Raw genomic sequence first — 23,202 nt, 5'->3', positions numbered from 1 at the left:
CACGGATGTAACCAAGATTTTGGCCTAGGCTGCGTTCCCATCTGGGGCTCAGAGTCCTCTTCCAAGCTCATTCAAGTTGTTGGCAGAACTTTGTCTCTTGCAGCTGTAGGACTGGGGTCCCCAGGGACTGATCTCAGATTCTAGAGACAACCCTCAGATCCTAGCCACCTTGGCCCTGTCACAATATGGCAGCTTCTTTAAAGTCAGCAGGAAAATGTACCTCCACACAGAGCAGTCTAATCAAGGGAATAATAACCCTCATATTCATAGGTCTTCTCCATTCTCCAGATTGTGCAGGTCTTGTGCATTAACAGGAGGGAATTAGGGGGCCATCTCAGAATCTGCCTACCACACGATGGGTATAGGGAGATTTTTAATACAGTGTCAAAAGCAAGACCTATTGTGTATCAGAGGAATGCACAGAAGTTTCTGATCTGAAGACTAGGAATTGAGTACTTAATGAAAATAGACATGAAACAACTCAGGAATAATAAACAAAGGCATCAAGCAGTTTCAAGTAGAATTTAGCTAAAATGTAATAGGATAGATTTTCTTTTTCTTAAAATGGGAGTTAGCGTTTAAACAGTTTTATTATTTTTGAAGCAAAATTGCATTGTTATTGATTACAAATATACTGCTCAATGATACAATAAACGTCAATGTGGAATGCTTTGTGATACACCAGATGGGTGATTCAATTCAGACCATCTCCCCATCTTCGGTTTCCTGTCCTCTACAAAGACCTAAAACTGGTTGAAATGGCCTGAAAGACCATAGTTTTGACCTATGCTGCAAAGTGCAATGTTAACACTTAACCAGTAAGAAATCAACTCAGTAATCAGTAAATATCTTGAGTGAAACAACTCAGTGTATCCAGTTAAATAATTTTAAATGATTGTTTTATAAGTCTAATTTATTCCCTCTGTTCTATCTGCATTTTTTTATTTTAAAGTGAATCAAGAGATTGGGATTGACATTTATTAATATATACTACTATATATAAAATGGGCTTTCCTGGTGGCTCAGTGGTAGAGAATTCCCCTGCGAACTCAAGAGACATGGGTTTGATCCCTGAGGTTGAGACGATGCCCTGGAGAAGGAAATAGCAACCGACTCCAATATTCTTGCTGGAAATCCCATGGACGGAGGAGCCTGGCGGGCTACAGGCCATGGGGTTGCAATAGAGTCAGACATGACTTAAGGAATAAACCACAATAACAATATATAAAATAGGTAACTAATAAGAACTTGCTGTATAGCACAGGGAACTGTACTCAATGCTCTGTGGTGACCTAAATGGGAAGGAAATCTAAAAAAGAGTGGATATATCTAGAGGTATAATTGATTCACTTTGCTGTTCAGCAGAAACTAACACAACATATTAAAGCATCTATACGCCAATAAAATATCAAAGAAATCAATACCTGATTCCTATACTACCATAAAGTATTTTAGATACAATACTTTTACTTATGAAGGTTAAAGATCATTTTATCTCTTAAACAGCAGCACAACCCATTTTTGAATAGCATAATCTTCTTAATAATCCAAATATTTTCTAGATAATTATTTATTTCAATATTTAAAGTTTTCTAGTTTCTAGATATGGGGAAGTGTATTCTAAAGCATAATTTGCTTTAGCTGTCTTTTCCCATATACTCTATTTTCTAAAATCATACAGCAAAAATAATTTAGTTTTAAAGGCTGAAAGAAATTCCCTAGTATGACAGTGTAGTATCAGCATATCAAATAACTTCTACTTTTATTGAAACGAAAATTAAAACACTGAAACACAGAGAAATATAAAACTGAACATATGCAGAAAATTTCCACCAGAAAGGATATGAAACAAAATGTTAAATCTGCATGTATAATATGGTATGTTATGCTTCAGTTTCCATAGCAACTTCTTTGACAGATGTTAACAGGGATATTGCTGTGAGATATAAAATAGCATAAAGCAAAGGTATACATAGTTTCAATCAGTGACTGGCTTACTACACACAGAAGACAGAAACTAAACCACATGATATTACTGAACTAAACAAAGATGGTAACAAGTCTGAGAGATTTACAGTACAGCATTAACAAACTCCATATTGGAGATACGGGCTTCTCTGGTGGCTCAGATGGTAAAGCGTCTGCCTGCAGTATGGGAGACCCAGGTTCAATTCCTGGATCAGGAAGATCCCCTAGAGAAGGAAATGGAAACCTACTGCAGTATTCTTGCCTGGAAAATCCCATGGATGGAGGAGCCTGGCAGGCTACAGTCCACGGGGTCCCCAAAAGTTGGACACTTTGCCTCATACAACCTGACTTTTTGCATCACTGTGGCCTGACACTTTGCCACACTGTGGCCTGACTCTTTGCCACAAGGGGGCCTGACTGTTTGGCTCACTGGTCTCAGACTCTGGTCCTCACTAAGGCTTGACTCCCATCCTCACCACGCCGTAACTCTGGTCCTCACTAAGGCCTGACTCTCGTACACACTAGGGCCTCACTCTGGTCCTCACTGCATGTCCTCTCCAGTACCTGACACTGTCTCTCACTGGGCCCTGGCTCTTGTCCTCACTGGGCCCTGAGTCTACTCCTCACTGGGCCCAGACACTGGTCCTCTCTATGGCATGACTCTCTCTCAACAGCCTGACTCCTCTTCTATGGCTGACTCTGGTCTTCACTATGACTTGATTCTTGTCCTAGCTACGGCCGGGCTCTGGTTCGCACAGAAGCCTCAGTCTGGAATTCCCTGTGGCTTGACTCTCTGCCTCACTCCAGACTGATTCTCTGCCTTACTTGGCCTGAATCTGCATCACATTGCTTCTCACTATGCCCCGACCTTGTTTATCACTAGTCCCCAATTCTGCCCTTCACTGGGCCCTCAGTCTGGTCCACACTGGTCCTCTTCGCAGCCTGAATCTGGTCCTCTCTATGGCCCACTCTGCTCCTCGTTATGGTCTGACTTTGATCCTCACTGTGTCCTGACTCTGGTCCTCTCTACGGCCTGAGTCTTTACCTCACTGGGGCCTGACTTTGGTCATCATATGCCCTGACTGTTGTCTTCACTGGGCCCTGACTCTGGTACCACCTACAGCCTAACTCTGGTCCTACTGGTCCCTGAGTCTGGTCCTGAATGGGGCCTGAATCTGGTGCTCACTAGGCTCTGACTCCAGGCATCTCTACCGCCTGACTCTTGCTTCCCAACTGCCTGACTCTCTGGCTCACTTCGGCCTGACTCTTGTCCTCACTGGGGCCTGACTCTTGTCCTCACTAGGGCCTGACTCAATTCCTCACCTGGCCCTGATTCTGGTCCTCACTACTTCCTGACTCTGGCCGCACTATGGCATGGCTCTGATCCTCACTAGGGCCTGAGTCCCGTGATGTCAAGGCCAGACCCTCGTCCTCACCATGGCCTCACTCATTGTCACTACAGCATGACTCTGGTCCTCACTGTGGCCTGACTCTGGTGCTCCCTAGGCCCTTTATCTGGTCCTCACTGGGCCTTGATGCAGGTCTTCACTACAGCTTGCCTCTGTCCTCACTAAGGCCTGACTCTCGTTTTGCAAAGGCCTGACTTTGGACTCACTGAGCACTAAATCTGGTCCTCCCTGCAAACTGACTGTCTTAGGTGAGAACCAGCCTGATTCTGGTTCTCACTAAAGCCTGACTCTCCTCCTTACCCTGCCATGACTCTCCTCCTCACCATGGCCTGACTCTCGTCCTCACTATGACCTGACTCTTTCCTCTGTCCTGACTCTTTGCCTCAGTGGGACCGGTTTCTTGTCCTCATTGGAGCGTCACACTGTTTCTCATTGGGCCATGAGTCTGGTCCTCCCTGTGGCCTGACTCTAGTTCTAAGTGTGGCATGACTCAAATCCTCACTAGGGCCTGTCTCCGGTCCTCACCGGGCCCTGATTTTGTTCTTCCCTGGACCCTGTCACTGGTCCACTCTCCAGCCTGCCTCTTGCCCTCCCTCCTGCCTGACTCTGGTCCTCTCTGTGGCCTGACTCTGCCTCACTACGGCCTGATGCTTTGTCTCACTGGGCCTGACTCTGGTCCTCATCAGGCCCTGACTCAGGTCCTCACTGGGCCCTGACTCTAGTACTTTCTACAGCCTGTTTGGTCCTCACTGCGGCCAGACTTTGGTCTTCTATGGCTTCACACTGTCCTCTAAACTGCCTGACTCTTTGTCTCACTTGAGTCTGACTTTTTGACTCACTGGGGCCTGACTCTTGTCCTCACTGGAGCCTAAGATGATTCTTCACCTGGCCCTGATTTTGGTCCTCACTATCCCTGACTCTGCCCCACTACGGCATGAATCTCATGCTCTCAAGGCACTGACTCTTATGCTGCTGCTGCTAACTTGCTTCAGTCGTGTCTGACTCTGTGCGACCCCATAGACGGAAGCCCACCAGGTTCCCCTGTCCCTAGGATTCTCCAGGCAAGAACACTGGAGTGGGTTGCCATTTCCTGCTCCAATGCATGAAAGTGAAAAGTGAAAGTGAAGTCGCTCAGTCCTGTCCAACTCTTAGCGACCCCATGGACTGCAGCCTACCAGGTTCCTCCGTCCATGGAATTTTCCAGGCAAGAGTACTGGAGTGGCTTGCCATTGCCTTCTCCAACTCTTATGCTACTAGGGCCTAATTCTTGGCCTCACTAGGGCCTGACATCCTCAGAGTACATCCCAGAGTCAGCATCAGTGAAATGCTGGGCTGGATGAAACACAAGTTAGAATCAAGATTACTGGGAGAAATATCAATAACCTCAGATATGCAGATGACACCACCCCTATGGCAGAAAGTACAGAGGAACTAAAGATCCTCTTGAAGAAGGTGAATGAGGAGAGCGAAAATGAAAACACTGTCTTAAAACTCAAAATTCAAAAAATTAAGATCATGATGACTGGTTCCATCACTTCATGGCAAATAGATGGGGAACAATGGAAACAGTGAAAGATTCTATTTTCTTGGGCTCCAAAATCACCTCAGATGGTGACTGCAGCCACAAAATTAAAAGATATTTGTTCCATGGAAAAAAAGCTATGACAAACGTAGACAGCTATTGGAAAGCAAAGACATTACTCTGCCAAGAAAGCTCTGTCTACTCAAAACTATGGTTTTTCCAGTAGTCATGTATGGATGTGAGACTTGGACCAGAAAGAAGGATGACCCGCGGAAGAATTGATACTTTTGAACTGTGGTGTGTTGGAGAAGACTCTTGAGAGTCATTTAGAGGGTAAGGTGGTCAAACCAGTCAATCCTAAAGGAAATAAATCCTACATATTCATTAGAAAGACTGATGCTAAAGCTGAAGCTCCAATATTTAACCACTGATATGAAGAGACAACTCACTGGAAAAGACCCTGATGCTGGGAAAGATTCATGGCAGGAGGAGAAGGGGATGACAGAGGACAAGATGGTTGGATGGAATCTCTGATTCAAGGGACATGAGTTTGAGCAAGCTCCGGGAAATGGTGAAGGACTGTGAAGCCTGGCATGCTGCAGTCCATAGGATCGCAAAGAGATGGACATGACTGAGTGACCGAACAACAAGTACAGAAGCAAGCCCTGAGCAGAGAAGCAACAGCATGTGATTTCTTGTAGAGGGCAGAGTGCTGGCAGGGCAATGGCATGGCGACATGGGAGGAGGAAGGCAACGAGGCCTTTGGTACCTATTCAGAAACCACAGAGAACAACCAGAATATCATGCTTCCAGAAACACATAGGAAGTTCTGTACAAAGTCTGCCCCAGAAATATTCCAGCCAAGCCCTGAGGAGGTTGGGCTACTTACACCCAACACCCAGCACTTATTGGTTAGACCCTCCACTGTCAATTGTTTAGTCATGTCTGCCTCTATGTGCCCCCATGGACTGTAGCTGGCCAGGCTATCAGAATACTGGGGTGGATTGCCATTTCCTTCTCCCGGGCATCTTCCTGAGTCAGGAATCAAACCCGGGTCTCCTGCATTGCAGGCAGATTCTTTACTCTCTGAGACACGTGGGAAACCCAGACACTCCAGGACCAGATATCATTTCCTGGTCAGGGACTGCAATACCCTAAGGACAGATTCAAATGAACAATTCTTTCAACTAATACTAGTGTTTTAATGTTACTCACATAATGCCATCTCGAGAACACAGATGCACAGAGGCACACATATACCTCTATAAAATAAATACATGTTAAGTATCCATTTTATATTGATATATTTTATAACTACATATATACTCACTTAGTATAGTATTGAACTACCTTAGTAACATATGGGTACGCATAAGCATATGTATATATCCATATACATATTATATCCATTTTATTGATATAAGGAAATTGAAAAGCACTGAGGGAGGATGTGAGGTACAAGAGCACAGTCTTTAGCACTAGACAGACTGAGATTTACAACCCTATCTGGGACTGAAATTAGCAGAATGACCCTGGAGAAGTTATTTACCCTGTCTGTGCCTATAATTTGAGGATTATAATGCCCCTTTCCTCGGGTATGTAGGAAGACTAAAATAATATTGTGATAATAACAGCTAAAATTTTGGGGAATCAGCATATTAAAAAGCAGAGACATTACTTTGCCAACAAAGGTCAGTCTAATCAAGGCTATGGTTTTTCCAGTGGTCAAGTATGGATGTGATAGACTGTGAAGAAAGCTGATTGCTGAAGAATTGATGATTTTGAACTGTGGTGTTGGACAAGACTCTTCTTGAGAGTACCTTGGACTGCAAGGAGATCCAGCCAGTCCCTTCTAAGGGAGATCAGTCCTGGTGTTGTCTCTGATGCCATCAACTGACAAGATCAAAATTGTACAGAAGGGTTAAGACATGTAATTTGAGGTAACAGATAACAGAAGAAATGAAGGTAGAACCAAGGATTTGAAACTCTATGATTTAGGTGTTCATCTTAACTGATTTTTAATTTAGATACATTTGTTCCCAGGAGGTTAAGGTGAAGGCTGGTAGAGAAAGGATAAGGAAAAAACAAGATAAGACTTGGGCACAATAAGAGGATTTGGTTACGGGCTAATGTTTCCAAACTGGGGCTAACCTGAAGGCATCTCAAATTGTAATGGATATTGCTTTAAGAAATACGGTAGCCAGCAATCTGTCACTGAACATAATGGAAAAGAATAAGTGAGGCTCAGGTCTTTTCATGGGTTGAGGAGTATGTGAAGAGCTGACCCTGACCCAAGTGGATTGGCTTTGGGGAGGGGGGGCTAATTATGTCTCATTAAGAAAGGTTAAAGCTTGCTGGACCAAGTAGACACTAGAATCCTAAGGACAAAGTCCCTGTGTGACAGTTGAGGAAAGCAGCAACATCTTGAGCCAAACTGAAAGGGTCATCACAACATCCAAATTTAAAAGAAAAAGCCATTCCAATGTCCTACAAAATAGCCTATTCTGATACCTCAAAGGTAAGAGCATCTTCTTCCTTCTTTTTGACTAGCTACTGGGATGTCTTAATGGTGAGGTGAAACTTGGGAAGGGGCTAAGGCGGCCTCAAATTTTCTTTCATATTTTTATTCAGGATACCCAGAAAGGACTTTAACGTTTCTCTATTTCTACATAAATCCAAAGATTTATTGCCACATGTCTGAATTTCTTATTTCCAAAGGGAAATAAGCTATGAAAATTAATACTGTTTTGCTCAAAGAGGCTGGTGGTCATTCTGTATATGAACAATACAGACCCCACCACACTGGTAACTAATGTGACTAGATGGTTCTGGAAGTCTAGCCTGAAGAGCAACGAGAAAGGGGATCTTAAGGCATGGTGAACATGAAGGGAGGCATTAAGGATCTGTGAATGTGAAGGGAAATCTTAAGGAGTTGTGAGTAGGACAAAATATAAAAGAAATATGTGTACCCTTCTGGACAGAACAGAAAAAGATGTGTTGTACTGTAGACAGCCTGATATGCTTTTGACATGGAGGGCTACTGAGTTTTCCAGCCTGCCCCGCCTCTGCTGGGTTGCTATGGTTTCAGGCATTATGATTCCACAAACCCTGATGTCACACACCAGGGTCAGAAGCAGCAGGGAAGAGCCTGGCTCCCTCAGTCTCATCCAACAGCTGACGGGGGTGGCAGCCAGCTGCACGTGTCCAAGAACTTGGCACCGCCCAGTTCCATCCCAAGGGGCACATCTCCCTTCTAGGTGGCACATTTTCAGCCTAAGTATACAATAACTTCATTATCAAGGTAATAAGTTCATAAATTTATTTTTTACAGGTTTTTTGTTTGTTTGTTTGTTTTTCTTAGGATTTAGACTTAGGCTATATCCAAATCATGAGGGACCTCTGTGCCTCCCCCTTCTTCTTGAAGGGAGAGTCCAAGATCTTAAGGGAATGAGACGGAGGGGATTAGGGAGAATGGCAAAGGGTTGAAAGGTAGTAGTATCCTGTGAAAGGCTAGCCATCAGAAGATAGTTATTAAAATGTTGAGACTGAGAGAGGCAGAGGGAAGGAGAGAGAGGGAGGGAGGGAGGATGGGAAAGGAGAAAGTGGGGAGGAGGGAGGAAGGAGAAGAGATGGAGGAAAGGAGAGACGGTGGAAGGGAGGAAGAGAAAGAGGAGGAAAGGAGGGAGACAGAAGTGTGGGAGGTGTCAAGGGGCTTGAAGGAAGTTGGCAGAGTTGATTCTCTCTTTCAACAGTAAAATTAAACTTTGTCCTGTGGGATCAGGGTCTGATCTTCCCTCAGACATTTGTCTCTTAGTTATACTTATAGCTATTAGATTGAGTGGTCTCAATGTTCAGAAACTTGTTCCATATGTTGAAATCTTTATTCACTTTACTAGCATTGACCTTAGCCTTCTCCAGTGTGTGGTAAGTATTATAGCTGTTAACCTAAGACGTGGGTTAGACTGCTGCTGCTGCTGCTAAGTAGCTTCAGTCGTGTCTGACTCTGTGCGACCTCATAGACGGCAGCCGACCAGGCTCCCCCGTCCCTGGGATTCTCCAGGCAAGAACACTGGAGTGGGGTGCCATTTCCTTCTCCGGTGGGTTAGACTAGGTTTAGCTAAAATCCAGTTAAAGGGAATGAGGTGAACTTGACTCCCCTACAGTGTGTAGACCCCCTTTTCAGTTTGTTTCCCAGGCTGTCATTTTTCCTGACTGGCATTTCCCCAGGTCAATATGATACTCCCTTGGTTTCAAATAGTTGGTGTGGGGAATCTAAATTAAAGTAGACCGTGGACTGAGCTAAAAGATAATGATCTCGATCTTCAGGTCCAAACATTTCAGAGTGTCCTTCCCCCATGGCTTACCCTATCACTTCCCAACCTAAACCTTATATGAAACACAGATGGGTTTTAGAAAGCCCTCCAGGGATTCTTAACCAATTCAGTTTCTTAAAATCATATATTAGACTTTCAGATTTACTTTATTTCTCTTTCCAGATGTCTGATGGTATTGACTGGTTACACAGCCCCAGGGGCATGAGCAAGGTTGCTTTCTACAGCCCAACAGGACAAAATCAGGACTGCAAAGTGGTAAGACACAAAAATGACTCCTACCAAGGAGTGGAAAGGATTGGTGTTTGGGGATAGATATTCTGGAGCCCAGGATAGGCTAATGGATAGTGACCTATCCAAGGATTCAAGCTCAGTAAGGTCTGTGGGGGATCAGTGTGGTCATGGATCACACAGTGACAATTTAAGGCCGGGGCCAGATGAGTGATGTAAAGGATCTGGTGGGGGGGGGCAGGCGGGGGAGGGAGGCTGAGGGGAGTGAGGGGTGGTGGTTGCCTAGTTCCCAGCCTTTATTACCTCACACCTCTGAAGTCATAATGATGTCTCCTAGCTCCCAGTAAGTTGCCCCAAAGCTGGACTCCCTCAGGGGGTCAAAATACTTCACGCTATGTTTCCCAAATTAAGAGTGCTTTACATAGTACTTCATATTTTTTATCACGTTCAAGCGCCACTCATACTGTTATTTAATATGCATTTCTACAATGTATTTTTAAGTTTATTTTAATTGGAGGCAAATTAAATTACAATATTTAATCAGCCATGGGTATACATGTGTCCCCCATCCTGAACCCCCCTCTCACCTCCCTCCCCATTCCATCCCTCTGGGTCATCCCAGTGCAGTCACCCTGAGCACTTGTCTCATGCATCGAACCTGGACTGGCGATCTGTTTCATATATGATAATATGCATGTTTCATTGGTATTCTCTCAGATCATTCCACCCTCACCCTCTCCCACAGAGTCCAATAGAATGTTCTATACATCAGTGTCTCTTTCACTGTACTACATATAGGGTTATCGTTACCATCTTTCTAAATTCCATAAATATGTGTTAGTATACTGTATTGGTGTTTTTCTTTCTGGCTTACTTCACTCTGTATAATAGGCTCCAGTTTCACCCACTTCATTAGAACTGATTCAAATGTATTCTTTTCAATGGCTGAGTAATATTCCATTGTGTATATGGACCACAGCTTTCTTATCCATTCGTCTGCTGATGGACATCTAGGTTGCCTCCATGTCCTGGCTATTGTAAACAGTGCTGCGGTGAACACTGGGGTACACGTGTCTCTTTCAGTTCTGGTTTCCTCTGTGTGTATGCCCAGCAGTGGGATTGCTGGGTCATATGGCAGTTCTGTTTCTAGTTTTTTGAGGAATCTCCACACTGTTCTCCATAGTGGCTGTACTCGTTTGCATTCCCACCCTTTAACCGTGTTAAAGGGTTCCCTTTTCTCCACACTCTCTCCAGCATCTATTGTTTGTAGATTTTTGGATAGCAGCCATTCTGACTGGCATGAGATGGTACCTCATTGTGTTTTGATTTGCATTTCTCTGATAATGAGTGATGTTGAGCATCTTTTCATGTGTTTGTTAGCCATCTGTATGTCTTCCTTTGAGAAATGTCTATTTAGTTCTTTGGCCCATTTTTTGATTGGGTCATTTATTCTTCTGGAATTGAGCTGCAGGAGCTGCTTGTATATTTTTGAGATTAATTATTTGTCAGCTGCTTCGTTTGCTATTTTTTTCTCCCATTCTGAAGGCTGTCTTTCCACCTTGCTTAGAGTTTCCTTCATTGTGCAAAAGCTTTTAAGTGTAATTAAGTCCCATTTGTTTATTTTTGCTTTTATTTCCATTACTCTGGGAGGTGGTTCATAGAGGATCCTGCTGTGATTTATGTCAGAGAGTGTTTTGCCTGTTTTCCTCTATGAGTTTTCTAGTTTCTGGTCTTACATTTAGATCTTTAATCCATTTGAGTTCATTTTTGTGTATGGTGTTAGAAAGTGTTCTAGTTTCATTCTTTTTAACATTTTTTTTCAGTTTTATTTATTTATTTTTTACTTTACAATATTGTATTGGTTTTGCCATACATCAACATGAATCCACCATGGGTGTACATGTGTTCCCATCCTGTTGACCAGTTTTCCCAGCACCATTTGTTAAAGAGATTGTCTTTTCTCCATTGTATATTCTTGCCTCCTTTCTCAAAGATACGGTGTCCATAGGTGTGTGGATTGATCTCTGCATTTTCTATTTTGTTCCACTGATCTATATTTCTGTCTTTGTGCCAGTACCATACTGTCTTGATGACTGTAGCTTTGTAGTATAGCTTGAAGTCAGGCAGGTTGATTCCTCCAGTTCCATTCTTCTTTCTCTAGACTGCTTTGGCTATTCGAGTTTTGTTTTGTTTCCATACAAATTGTGAAATTATTTGTTCTAGTTCTGTGAAAAATACCATTGGTAGCTTGATAGGGATTGCATTGAATCTATAGACTGCTTTGGAGCATATACTCATTTTCACTATATTGATTCTTCCAAACCATGAACATGGTATATTTCTCCATCTATTTATGTCTTCTTTGATTTCTTTCATCAGTGTTTTATAGTTTTCTATATATATATATAGGTCTTTTGTTTCTTTAGGTAGATATATTCCTAAGTATTTTATTCTTTTCATTGTGATGGTGAATGGAATTGTTTCCTTAATTTCTCTTTCTGTTTTCTCATTGTTAGTGTATAGGAATGCAAGGGATTTCTGTGTGTTAATTTTGTATCCTGCAACTTTACTATATTCATTGATTAGCTCTAGTAATTTTCTGGTAGAGTCTTTAGGGTTTTCTATATAGAGGATCATGTCATCTGCAAACAGGGAGAGTTTTACTTCTTTTCCAATCTGGATTCTTTTTATTTCTTTTTCTGCTCTGACTGCTATGGCCAAAACTTCCAAAACTATGTTGAATAGTAGTGATGAGAGTGGGCACCCTTGTCTTGTTCCTGACTTTAGGGGAGATGCTTTCAATTTTTCACCATTGAGGATAATGTTTGCTGTGGGTTTGTCATATATAGTTTTTATTATGTTGAGGTATGTTCCTTCTAGTCCTGCTTTTTGGAGAGTTTTTATCATAAATGGATGTTGAATTTTGTCAAAGGCTTTCTCTGCATCTATTGAGATAATCATATGGTTTTTATCTTTCATTTTGTTAATGTGGTGTATTACACTGATTGATTTGTGGATATTGAAGAATCTTTGCATTCTTGGGATAAAGCCCACTTGGTCTTGATGTATGATCTTTTTAATATGTTGTTGGATTCTGTTTGTTAGAATTTTGTTAAGGATTTTTGCATCTATGTTCATCAGTGATATTGGCCTGTAGTTTTCTTTTTTTGTGGCATCTTTGGTTTTGGTATTAGGGTGATGGTGGCCTTATAGAAAGAGTTTGGATGTTTACCTTCCTCTGCAATTTTCTGGAAGAGTTAGAGTAGGATATGTGTTAGCTCTTCTCTAAATTCTTGGTAGAATTCAGCTGTGAAGCTGCCTGGTCCTGGGCTTTTGTTTGCTGGAAGATTTCTGATGACAGTTTCAATTTCCGTGCTTGTGATGGGTCTGTTAAGATTTTGTCTTTCTTCCTGGTTCAATTTCAGAAAGTTATACTTTTCTAAGAATTTGACCATTTCTTCCAAGTTGTCCATTTTATTGGCATATGGTTGCTGATAGGAGTCTCTTATGATCCTTTGTATTTCTATGTTGTCTGTTGTGATTTCTCCCTTTTCATTTCTAATTTTGTTGATTTGATTCTTCTCCCTTTGTTTTTTGATGAGTCTGGCTAATGGTTTGTCTATTTTATTTATCTTCTTGAAGAACCAGCTTTTAGATTTGTTGATTTTTGCTATTGTCTCCTCTGTTTCTTTTGCATTTATTTCTGCCCTAATTTTTAAGATTTTTTTCCTTCTACTAACCCTAGGGTTCTTCATTTCTTCATTTTCTAGTTGCATTAGGTGTAGAGTCAGGTTGTTTATTCGACTTTTTTCTTGTTTCTTGAGGCAAGCCTCTGTCGCTATGAACCTTCCCCCTAGCACTGCTTTTACAGTGTCCCATAGGTTTTGGGTTGTTGTGTTTTCATTTTCATTCATTTCTATGCATAGTTTGATTTCTTCTCTGATTTGTTCGTTATTCCAAAGCGTGTTCTTTAACCTCCATATGTTGGAATTTTTAATAGTTTTTCTCCTGTAATTGACATCTAATCTTACTGCATTGTGGTCAGAGAAGATGCTTGGAGTGATTTCAATTCTTTTTAATTTACCAAGGCTAGATTTATGGCCCAGGATGTGATCTATCCTGGAGAAGGTTCTGTGTGCACTTGAGAAAAATGTGAAACTCATTGTTTTGGGGTGAAATGTCCTATAGATATCAATTAGGTCTAACTGGTCCATTGTATCATTTAAAGCTTGTGTTCCTTATTAATTTTCTGTTTAGTTGATCTATCCATAGGTGTGAGTGGTGTATTAACGTCTCCCACTATTATTGTGTTGTTAATTTCCCCTTTCATGCTTGCTAGCATTTGCCTTAAATATTGTGGTGCTCCTATGTTGGATGCATATATATTTATAATTGTTATAGCTTCTTCTTGGATTGATCCTTTGATTATTATGTAGTGTTCTTCTTTGTCCCTTTTCACAGCCTCTGTTTGAAAGTCTATGATATGAGTATCGCTACTCCTGCTTTTTTTTTGTTGTCCATTTGCATGAAATATCTTTTTCCAGCCCTTCACTTTTAGTCTGTATGTGTCCCTTGCTTTGAGGTGCGTCTCTTGTAGACAACATATATAGGGGTCTTGTTTTTGTATCCATTCAGCCAGTATTTGTCTTTTGATTGGGGCATTCAACCCATTTACATTTAAGGTAATTATTGATAAGTATGATCCCTTTGCCATTGACTTTGTTGTTTTGGGTTCAAATTTATACATCCTTTCTGTGTTTCCTGTCTAAAGAATATCCTTTAGCATTTGTTGAAGAGCTGGTTTGGTGATGCTGAATTCTCTCAGCTTTGCTTGTCTGTAAAGCTTTTGATTTCTTCTTCATATTTGAATGAGATCCTTGCTAGGTACAGTAATCTGGGGTGTAGGTTTTTCTCTTTCATCACTTCAAGTATGTCCTGCCATTCCCTTCTGGCCTGAAGTGTTTCTATTATGGGAAACACTGTTATCCTTATGGGACTCCCTTTGTGTGTTATTTGTTGTTTTTCCCTTGCTGCTTTTAATATTTGTTCTTTGTGATTGATCTTTGTTAATTTGATTAATATGTGTCTTGGGTGTTTCTCCTTGGGTTTATCCTGTTTGGGACTCTCTGGGTTTCTTGGACTTGGGTAACTATTTCCTTCCCCATTTTAGGGAAGTTTTCAACTACTATCTCCTCAAGTATTTCCTCTTGGCCTTTCTTTTTGTCTTCTTCTGGGACTCCTATGATTCAAATGTTGGGGCGTTTAACGTTGTCCCAGAGGTCCCGGAGGTTGCCCTCATTTCTTTTCATTCTTTTTCCTTTTTTCCTCTCTGCTTCATTTATTTCTACCATTCTATCTTCTACCTCACTTCTCCTGTCTTCTGCCTTTGTTATTCTACTGTTGGTTCCCTCCAGAATGTTTTTTATCTCATTTATTGCATTATTCATTATTGATTGACTCTTTTTTATTTCTTCTAGGTCCTTGTTAAACCTTTCTTGCATCTTCTCCATCCTTGTCTCCAGGCTATTTATCTGTAACTCCATTTTGTTTTCTAGATTTGGGATCATTTTTAGTATCATTATTCTGCATTCTTTTTCCGTTAGACTCCATATCTCCTCCTCTTTTGTTTGGTTTGGTGGGCATTTACCATGTTCCTTTACCTGCTGAGTATTTCTCTGCCTTTTCATCTTGTTTAGATTTCTGCATTTGGGGGTGGCCTTTCTGTATTCTGGCAGTTTGTGGTTTCTCTTTATTGTTTGAGGTTCCTCCCTGTGGGTGGGGTTGGACCAGTGGGTTGTCAAGGTTTCCTGGTTAGGGAAGCTTGCCTAGGTGTTCTGGTGGGTGGAGCTGGATTTCTTCTCTCTGGAGTGCAACAAGGTGTCCAGTAGTGAGTTTTGAGATGTCAGTGAGTTTGGTGTGACTTTGGGCAGCCTGTATACCGAAGCTCAGGGCTACGTTCCTGCATTGCTGGAGAATTTGCGTGGCAATACTTGCTCTGGAACTTATTGGCTCTTGAGTGATTCTTGGTTTCAGTGTAGGTATGGAGGCTTTTGGATGATCTCTTATCCATTAATGCTCCCTGGAGTCAGGAGTTCTCTGGTGTTCTCAGGTTTTGGATTGAAGCCTCCTGCCTCTGGTTTTCAGTCTTGTTCTTACAGTAGCCTCAAGACTTCTCCATCCATACAGCACCAATGATAACACATCTAGGTTAATGGTGAAAAGATTCTCCACAGTGAGGGACACCCATAGAGGTTCACAGAGTTACATGGAGAAGAGAAGAGGGAGGAGGCAGATAGAGGTGACCAGGAGGAGAAGAGGGAATCAAAGGGGGAGAGAGCAATCTAGCCAGTAATTAATTCCCTATGTGCTCTCCACAATCCAGAACCCTCTGAGAGGTTCATGGAGTTACATAGAGAAGAGAAGAGGGAGGAAGGAGATAGAGGTGACCAGGAGGAGAAAAGGGGGAATCAAAAGGAGAGAGACAGATCTAGGCCGTAATCAGTGCCCTAAGTGTTCTCCACAGCCTGGAACACCCACAGAGAGTCACAGGGTTGGGTAGAGAAGAGAAGGAGGAGAGAGCAGATAGAAGTGACCTGGGGGAGACAAAGAAGAGTCAAAAGGGGGAGAGGGCAATCAAGTCAGTCATCACACTCCTAAGTAAAACTGGGTACTCAAGATTGGATTCTTAAGGGTTCAAATTTGATAACAAATACCACAAAGCAAAGATTAAAAATCTAAAGTAGAGGTTACACTCTCAAAAATACAATATTAAAAAAACAAGAGAATATCACAAAAATTATAAAAAATATATATGAAGTTTGCCTTAAAAATAGGCTCTTTTTTTTCTTTGGCAAGGTAATAGTAGGTTATAAAAATGAAAATTAAAGGAGTAATAGAGGACTCCTAAATTGTTTTTAATTACAAAAATGATAATAGTAAAAATATATCTAGAAATTTCTCTGGAGCTGTTGTGGGCAGTGTGGGGTCAGTTCAGTTTCAGATAGTTCCTTTTTCCAGCTTAAACTTCTCAAGATCTGTAGGCCCCTTCCAATGTAGTCGGTGTTCACTACAGGGTTTTAGTCGGTTGCACCTGTCACTTCCAAGGCGATTCCCTCTGTTTATTTTGGCTTCTTCTGTTTGCTGGTCTCTTCAGTGTCTAATTTCTGCCCTGACACAAGGGGGCGAAGGTGGTCACTTATTTAGTCTCACTGGTTCAGTTGTGCTGTGGGGAGGGAAGAACACTGCAAACAAATCTCACTGGCATGTGTGGGGAGTGCTCACAGTGTCTCGGTCACACTGGGCTTGCGCCCGCTCACAGCGTGTGTGCTTTTCCAGTCTACACTGCTCAGGCTTCAGGTTGCTCTGCTGTGAACTGTCTGAGGCAGGCCCTGGGTTGCATGCACTTCCCAGGTCTAAGTCGCTCAGGTTCAGGTTCTCGGGTCCTCCACAAAGGCACAGTCTTGGTTGGGCCTGCGTTTTGTTCCCTTCCCAAGTCCGAGTAGCTCAGGTGACTAGGTGCTTGGCGAGCACACTCTCCCCAGGTGCAGTGTGTCTTATCGCCTCCCTGGTCCCAGCCACTGGATTTCCTGGGTGGCAGTTGGCGCACCCTCTCAGGTGTGCTGTGTGTCTCTTCTGGGGAGCTGATCTCTGGCTGCAACCCTCCCAGCAGATGGTAACCGTCCAGAATCCCAGCAAGTCTTGGGTGGCTATTGGAAGCCTGCTTGCAGTTTGGTAGAAGATGCCTGGGCCCCTTTCCGGCTCTGGCTGCCGCCCACCTGTCTCCCTGCCTCTGGTGGGGGATGGGCCGGTTCACAGCCCTCCTCTGGTATTCACTCAGTCCTTTGTGCTCTTTTCGAAGACAATGGGCTGCCTTTCTGGGTGCCTGTTTTGTGGAATTTGCTCAGCGTTCAAATGGTCTTTCGATGAATTTCTCGGGGAGAAAGTGGTCTCCCCGTCCTACTCCTCCACCATCTTAGGACCAACTCCTCTACAATGTTTTAAAAATTGACTTACATTTAAAACTTACCTTCACTTTAAACACTGTTATCCAGAATATGATAGATTTGATATTCTAATATGTATTTTCCTAATGAATAACAATTAAAAAGTACCTATTAAACACAAAAATGTTTATCCATGGGCCACCTAAAAGCTATGCTCTCAATAGTAAAAACACCACATTTTGGCAACAGTAGAAAGTGCTCCGAACTGGGAGCCAGTTATAATACAAGTTCTACCTTTGAGTTTATGTCACTTGGGCAAATCATCTCTCTTTTTGGTTTTCTCAGTAAATGTGGGTACTGTATTTTGGACTCTCTCTCTTTCACAAGGAAGTATTCTCACTTAGGAAATGTAGTAACATTAAGATTCTGTCTGCCTAATAAAAATCAATTGTCTGTTGTTTATTGCATATCTTACTATATCCAGGCACTCTCCTAAAAGCTTTACACACACTATCTCAATCAATTCTCACAAGAACTGATAAGGGAGGTGCTACTATCATCTTCCAGGGAAATTAAGCCCTTTTCTCTGGAACTTTTCTAAATTAACCCTCCTAATTTGATGCAGATATGCTTTGTCGATGTGCCTACCCTGAGCATGGAAGATAAAGATTCTAAGGTGGGTACCCTCTGCTCCCTTCAGAGTTGGAATGGGCAGGAAGCTGCCCAGAAGGGTTATCAGTGACAGCATGAGAAAGGGAAAGGTTGTGGCAGAGGGTGGAAAGGTGGGGGTGACTGAGGTGGGAAGCCATCATTCTTGCTTTGAAGTAGCAGCCTAGGGGGCCAGATTGAAAAAAATCTCAAAAAAGCAACTTTTCACAAGAATCTTATCTCAATTCCATAGGATGCTGCTGGCTGTAGTTCCCAGTGTGACTTAAACCTGGAGAATCTAGAAGAAAAAGCAATTACTGTGATCAAGGATACTGAGAAGCAAGACCAGTCTAAGGTATAGACAGCCTCTGAGTGTAGCCTTTCTCATTGCCAGAGCTCCGTGCTGAATCTGAGGGCTCTGGTTCAGAGATAGTAAGAGAACTATTGTCAAATAGCCCCCAAATTTTAATACTATGGCATTCTAGAGGACACATGCCTAAGTTCAGAGTCACGGTAAGTTCAATGCCCACAGTAAGTTCACAGTATCTCACAATGACACTAATCACAGAGGCTCAGAATGCCCTTTCTTGATTTCAAGTAGCTCCTGCAAACAGAATCTTGCTGTGCTTTTCTTAACAAAGATACAGGCTCCTAAGCAAGATCATTTGCAATGTTCTTTACTGGTCTGTAATGGACTTGTGTGTCCCACATTGCCCAGTGTCCAAAACAATAGAGAAGATAGGGAAAAGAGAGAATCCACAACAATCGAACACTGTAGTTGCCTGGTCTCCACCCTGTTGTCTAAGAGGCTAGTGGGTATCATAAAAGCTTGAATCAATTACATTTGCACACCACTATCACATATGGAATTCTTTTGTTTTTGTATAAATATCCCAAGTTATACCTGGTAGCTGGTTTGGGGTAGGCATTAGCGCACATGATAATTCTCACAGTCCTAGAAGCCTGGAGTAGCTGATAATTGGAGCAAGATATTTGGTTTCAGGACAAAAGAGTTAAATATTCCTTGTTCTGTGTTCCTAGGCTCTTATTATGATCAGAAACATCATTTCTGACCCCAGATGCCTTTGAAGCATTTTTTTTACATGTATTATGATGAAAGGGGACTCTAAGGAAGGGAAAACCAGTTATAAAATATCCTCCAGAGGGTTTTGGGTTCAGTTAGGGGTGGCCAACTTCACTTTGGGGTCTTCATAGAAGGATCCACCTGGTGTTTGTTTTTAAAAGAGGAGCCCATATTTACAAAACACAATGTAGGTCTCCTGGATTGTAACTTAAGCTACATGTGGCAGTGACAAGCATATTAAGAGACACACTGATATACATGCATATTTTTACATTCACATATATGTACTGAATATTCATACTCCCATGCCCTTGCTAGCCTATATGGTTGACATAATACAAGGGGTATGATGTCAGCACATTATGACACATGCTTACACACAGTGACATCACACATGTGTACTGACACAAATATGCACACACATACACACAGGCACATTTTCACACACAATATCGACTGACACATTCACACTCATGACTTGATATATTAATGTGCATACACACATACAACAGAGACACTGACACATTCTTGACATATATTGTGATGAGTTCACATACTCAAATGAAATTGACAAATATAGTGATAACACTTATATGTAGTTAAATGTACAAATGTATATACCCGAAGCTTTTGTCACTGCCACTTGTGCTTGAATGTGTACTAATGGATATAATTGTGTGTTATGTGTCCATGAAAATTCTAAAGGCCGAATCCTTAATCTGTGCAACTTCAGAGATATATTTCCTAAATAGGGGAAAGAAGTACCTATCCAAACTCTTATGGATGGGTGTTGTTCTTTTTTTAGACGAAGGGGTCAGTGTGCCTTTTCAAACAAGCTCCTACTGATCCTTTAAGTGGAGTCAACTGTCTTCTTAATGAGCTTCAAAAGTACGCCCTGGGTTTCCAACACGCACTGAGCCCCTCAGCCTCCAGTTGTAAACATAAATTACGAGAGACAGAGGGAAACTGTCAAAAATTGCCTTCTGGGAACTACTACAGCGTCTATGTCGATCACCTGAACATGGATTATGTGAACAACGAACCTCAGAGACGACATCTGGTAACGACAGCAGCCACAAACACCACCAATAACCAGAATTGTCCTTCTCCTCCAGGCAAATCTGCTAGTAGTCAGAGGGCAGTTATCTCCCCTGATGGAGAATGTTCTATGGATGATCTCTCCTTCTATGACAATCAATTATCTTCTCTGGTAATCCAGATGGCCCGTAAGAAAATCAAGGATAAATCAGAAGGTGGGAGCAAATGTCTTCATCTTTTGATCTATCCACCCAATGGGGACAAAGGGAAAAACAGCCCTCACAGTGCTGTGAGCAAGATTGCCTCTGAAATGGCCCATGATGCTGTAGAAGTGACCTCTGCAGAAATGCGGGGCACTGGGGAGGAGTGTAGGGATGGTGGTCGAAAAACCTTTCTGTATAGTGAATTATCCAACAAGAACAAAGGTGGAGACAAACAGATGTGCCAAAAAGACAGCAACGAATTTGTAGATTCCATCAGCAAAAGACTCGTGGTTTACGCCAATCAAATGGCATCTGATATGATGGTTTCTGTTGTGAAAACCTTGAAAGTTCATAGCTCTGGGAAACCAATTCCAGCTTGTGTGGTCCTGAAGAGGGTGCTACTGAATCATACCAAAGAAATTGTGTCAGATTTGATCGACTCCTGCCTGAAGAACCTACATAACATCACTGGGGTCCTGATGACTGACTCGGACTTTGTCTCAGCTGTCAAGAGGAATCTGTTCCATCATGGGAAACAAAACGCTGCTGATATCGTGCAGGCTATGCTGAAACATTTGGTCAGTGCTCTTCTTGGTGAGAAAAAGGAAACTAAGTCTGAGTGTTGGTCATATACATCCTTGAAAGCCGGGTCCCATGATGCCAAATGCAAGAAGCAAAGTCTTGAATGTTCAGCTATGAAGGCTGAGATGAAGGGAAAGGACAAGTGTAAGGGGAAACAAGAGGAATGCGAGTCTTTGACCAGTGCTGATAAAGTCAGTGAACATATCCTCAAGAAGAGCCTGATTACGTGGACCCAAAACCAGTGTGATCAAGGCAAGATGCCTAGCAAAACCTGTCCCCATAAGGAGGAAAAGAGAGAGATCAGCCCTTCCACAGATTCACTGGCAAAGGACTTGATTGTCTCTGCCCTTATGCTGATCCAGGACCATCTGACCCAGCAGGCCAAGGGCAAAGAGGAATGTGAAGATGACTGTCCACCTGGTACCATGAGCTATATGACCCAGAGTACCCAATATGAAAAGTGCGGAGGTAGACAGAGTGCCAAAGCGCTTTCAACAAAGCATCTAGAAACTTGTGGAGCACCTGGACCACCCGCCTCTCGGAAGGACAATCAACATCTGGATTCCCAGAAGCTGGATATATCACACATGGTTCTATCACTTATTCAAAAACTGCTTAATGAGAGCTCCTTCAGGTGTGAAGATCTATGTGAAGGTGAGAACAAACATTCCGAGATCAGGACAAACAAATCAACCTCCGTGTTCAAGAAGATGGACAGAGAGGAAGAACAAGGCCAGGACAATCGAGAAGTTGACTTTATCAGTGGGATGAAGCAAGTGAACCAACAAATTATACATAAACTGGTAGAATCTGTGATGAAGCTGTGCCTTATCATGGCTAAGCATGGCAACAACGAGGCAGCCCTCACTGATTTGGAAGAGCAAGCATCCTCATCCAACAACACTAATTTTTCCCAGGCCAGTGGCCCCAGATATAGTCACGAAGCTGGGATGTGTCAGACCTGCCAAGACTATCACAGATCTAAAGTCTTAGTGAAAAATCTGTGCTCAACAAGCAGCTTTCAAAAGCAGCTCCAGGCTGTCCTGCAGTGGATTGCAGCCTCACAACTTAACGTACCCATGCTCTCCTTCATGGGAGACAATGATGGACAACTGGAGAAGGTAAGCGATAGCGACAGAACAAGGAACAAGAAGAAAGGGGGCTGGAATGGGTAGGGACAGGGAGGTAGTATTGTACTCAGAGCAGTCCATTCTTTCTTCAGTCTCTCTTTTCAGCCTTTAATCCAAGAATCATAGGCAGAAAGGTAGGTGGGGTGTAGGTGACCTTCTCCCTCTGGGTCCTGGCTCTAAAAACATCACATGATTCAAGCTATCTCTGCTCTCTCGCAGCTTCCTGAAGTTTCAGCTAAGGCAGCAGAGAAGGGGTACAGTGTAGGAGATCTTCTTCAAGAGGTCATGAAGTTTGCCAAGAAACGGCAACTGGATGAAGCCTTGGGAAACATGCCTAGAAACCAACTTCTAGACTGGCTGCTCGCTAAGCTGTGAGCCAACAGCTCCTTCGCCTCCTCTCCCTCTCCGTTTACTCCCTGCCCCTAGCAGCATTCCTTCCCAGCTGAAACACCCCCTACCATCAAGCCAGTGAACTACACTCTACATGATTGTATTTCCCAGCAGTTGGACTGGGCAAATGTAGGGTGTCCCAACAAGCTGGGCAAGAAAGTGAATAAAAAAAAAAAGTAAGTGGTGCCAGTGTTTTCTTGGTCAGATATATAAGTCCAGTTTCAAGGAATGGTGATACAGTGTTGGACTTGTGTCCATATCTCACCCTGGTTTATTTTCTAAGCAACCAAGACACAGGGGTATAACCCATGTCCAAGTTCCTAAGTCATTTGGCTTATCCAAATCTCAGTCCACAAGTTATTTAGAGGTTTGCCACCGTGGCCTCCCTGTTTTTCCAGAATTATGCACATAACTTGATAATCCCCCTTATAATCCCAAGAATGCAGATTTCTTGGTCACTTTTAAGAGTTTGAAGATGGAAGCCTAGATGAAAAACAAACTTCAGAAAGTATATTACTCATGCACACACATACACTCCCAGGGTCCACTACCCATGGCTAAACACCACCCAGAACTACATCAGGATCCAATCCTTCCCCACACACAAAGCTTCCTTATAAGTCATTTCCTTCAACGGATGAGATTTCCCAGCAGTTTGAGAAAAATTTGCAGAGAACAAAGCTATAGAATGATAAATTCTTCACAACCACCCTATGTGAATCC

The 23,202-nt window shown here is 42.5% G+C and overlaps 1 protein-coding gene across 3 annotated transcripts; it reads left to right on the top strand.

The window, feature by feature from the left end:
* Window positions 1-7,150: 7,150 nt before the first annotated feature.
* LOC129560169 (A-kinase anchor protein 4-like) lies at window positions 7,151-22,661 on the top strand. 3 transcript variants are annotated; one of them, XM_055432100.2, is made up of 6 exons: window positions 7,151-7,417; window positions 9,396-9,488; window positions 18,030-18,080; window positions 18,306-18,407; window positions 19,942-22,080; window positions 22,309-22,661. In XM_055432100.2, the coding sequence occupies exons 1-6, from the start codon at window positions 7,382-7,384 to the stop codon at window positions 22,462-22,464; spliced, it is 2,577 nt and encodes an 858-aa protein (XP_055288075.2). In that variant the 5' UTR covers window positions 7,151-7,381; the 3' UTR covers window positions 22,465-22,661. The 3 variants fall into 3 exon arrangements, with proteins under 3 accessions (XP_055288075.2, XP_088700603.1, XP_088700601.1); XM_088844477.1 differs by lacking the exons at window positions 7,151-7,417; window positions 22,309-22,661 and adding an exon at window positions 8,074-8,200 and having other exon boundaries at window positions 19,942-22,274; XM_088844475.1 differs by lacking the exons at window positions 7,151-7,417; window positions 22,309-22,661 and having other exon boundaries at window positions 9,097-9,488; window positions 19,942-22,274.
* Window positions 22,662-23,202: the final 541 nt, after the last annotated feature.

Source organism: Moschus berezovskii, chromosome 16 (assembly GCF_049115385.1).
Source record: "Moschus berezovskii isolate FMDL1 chromosome 16, NW_MosBer_1.0, whole genome shotgun sequence".
In the NCBI taxonomy this organism is placed as follows: domain Eukaryota; kingdom Metazoa; phylum Chordata; class Mammalia; order Artiodactyla; family Moschidae; genus Moschus; species Moschus berezovskii.
This window is presented reverse-complemented; position numbering and strand designations above follow the sequence as displayed.

Excerpts from the sequence above, each read along its gene's own strand:
- LOC129560169 (XM_088844475.1), top strand. The coding sequence starts at position 9,255 with ATGGCTTACCCTATCACTTCCCAACCTAAACCTTATATGAAACACAGA. Across the intron at positions 9,489-18,029 it reads AAAATCAGGACTGCAAAGTG|ATATGCTTTGTCGATGTGCC; the intron begins GTAAGACACAAA and ends AATTTGATGCAG. Across the intron at positions 18,408-19,941 it reads AGAAGCAAGACCAGTCTAAG|ACGAAGGGGTCAGTGTGCCT; the intron begins GTATAGACAGCC and ends TTCTTTTTTTAG.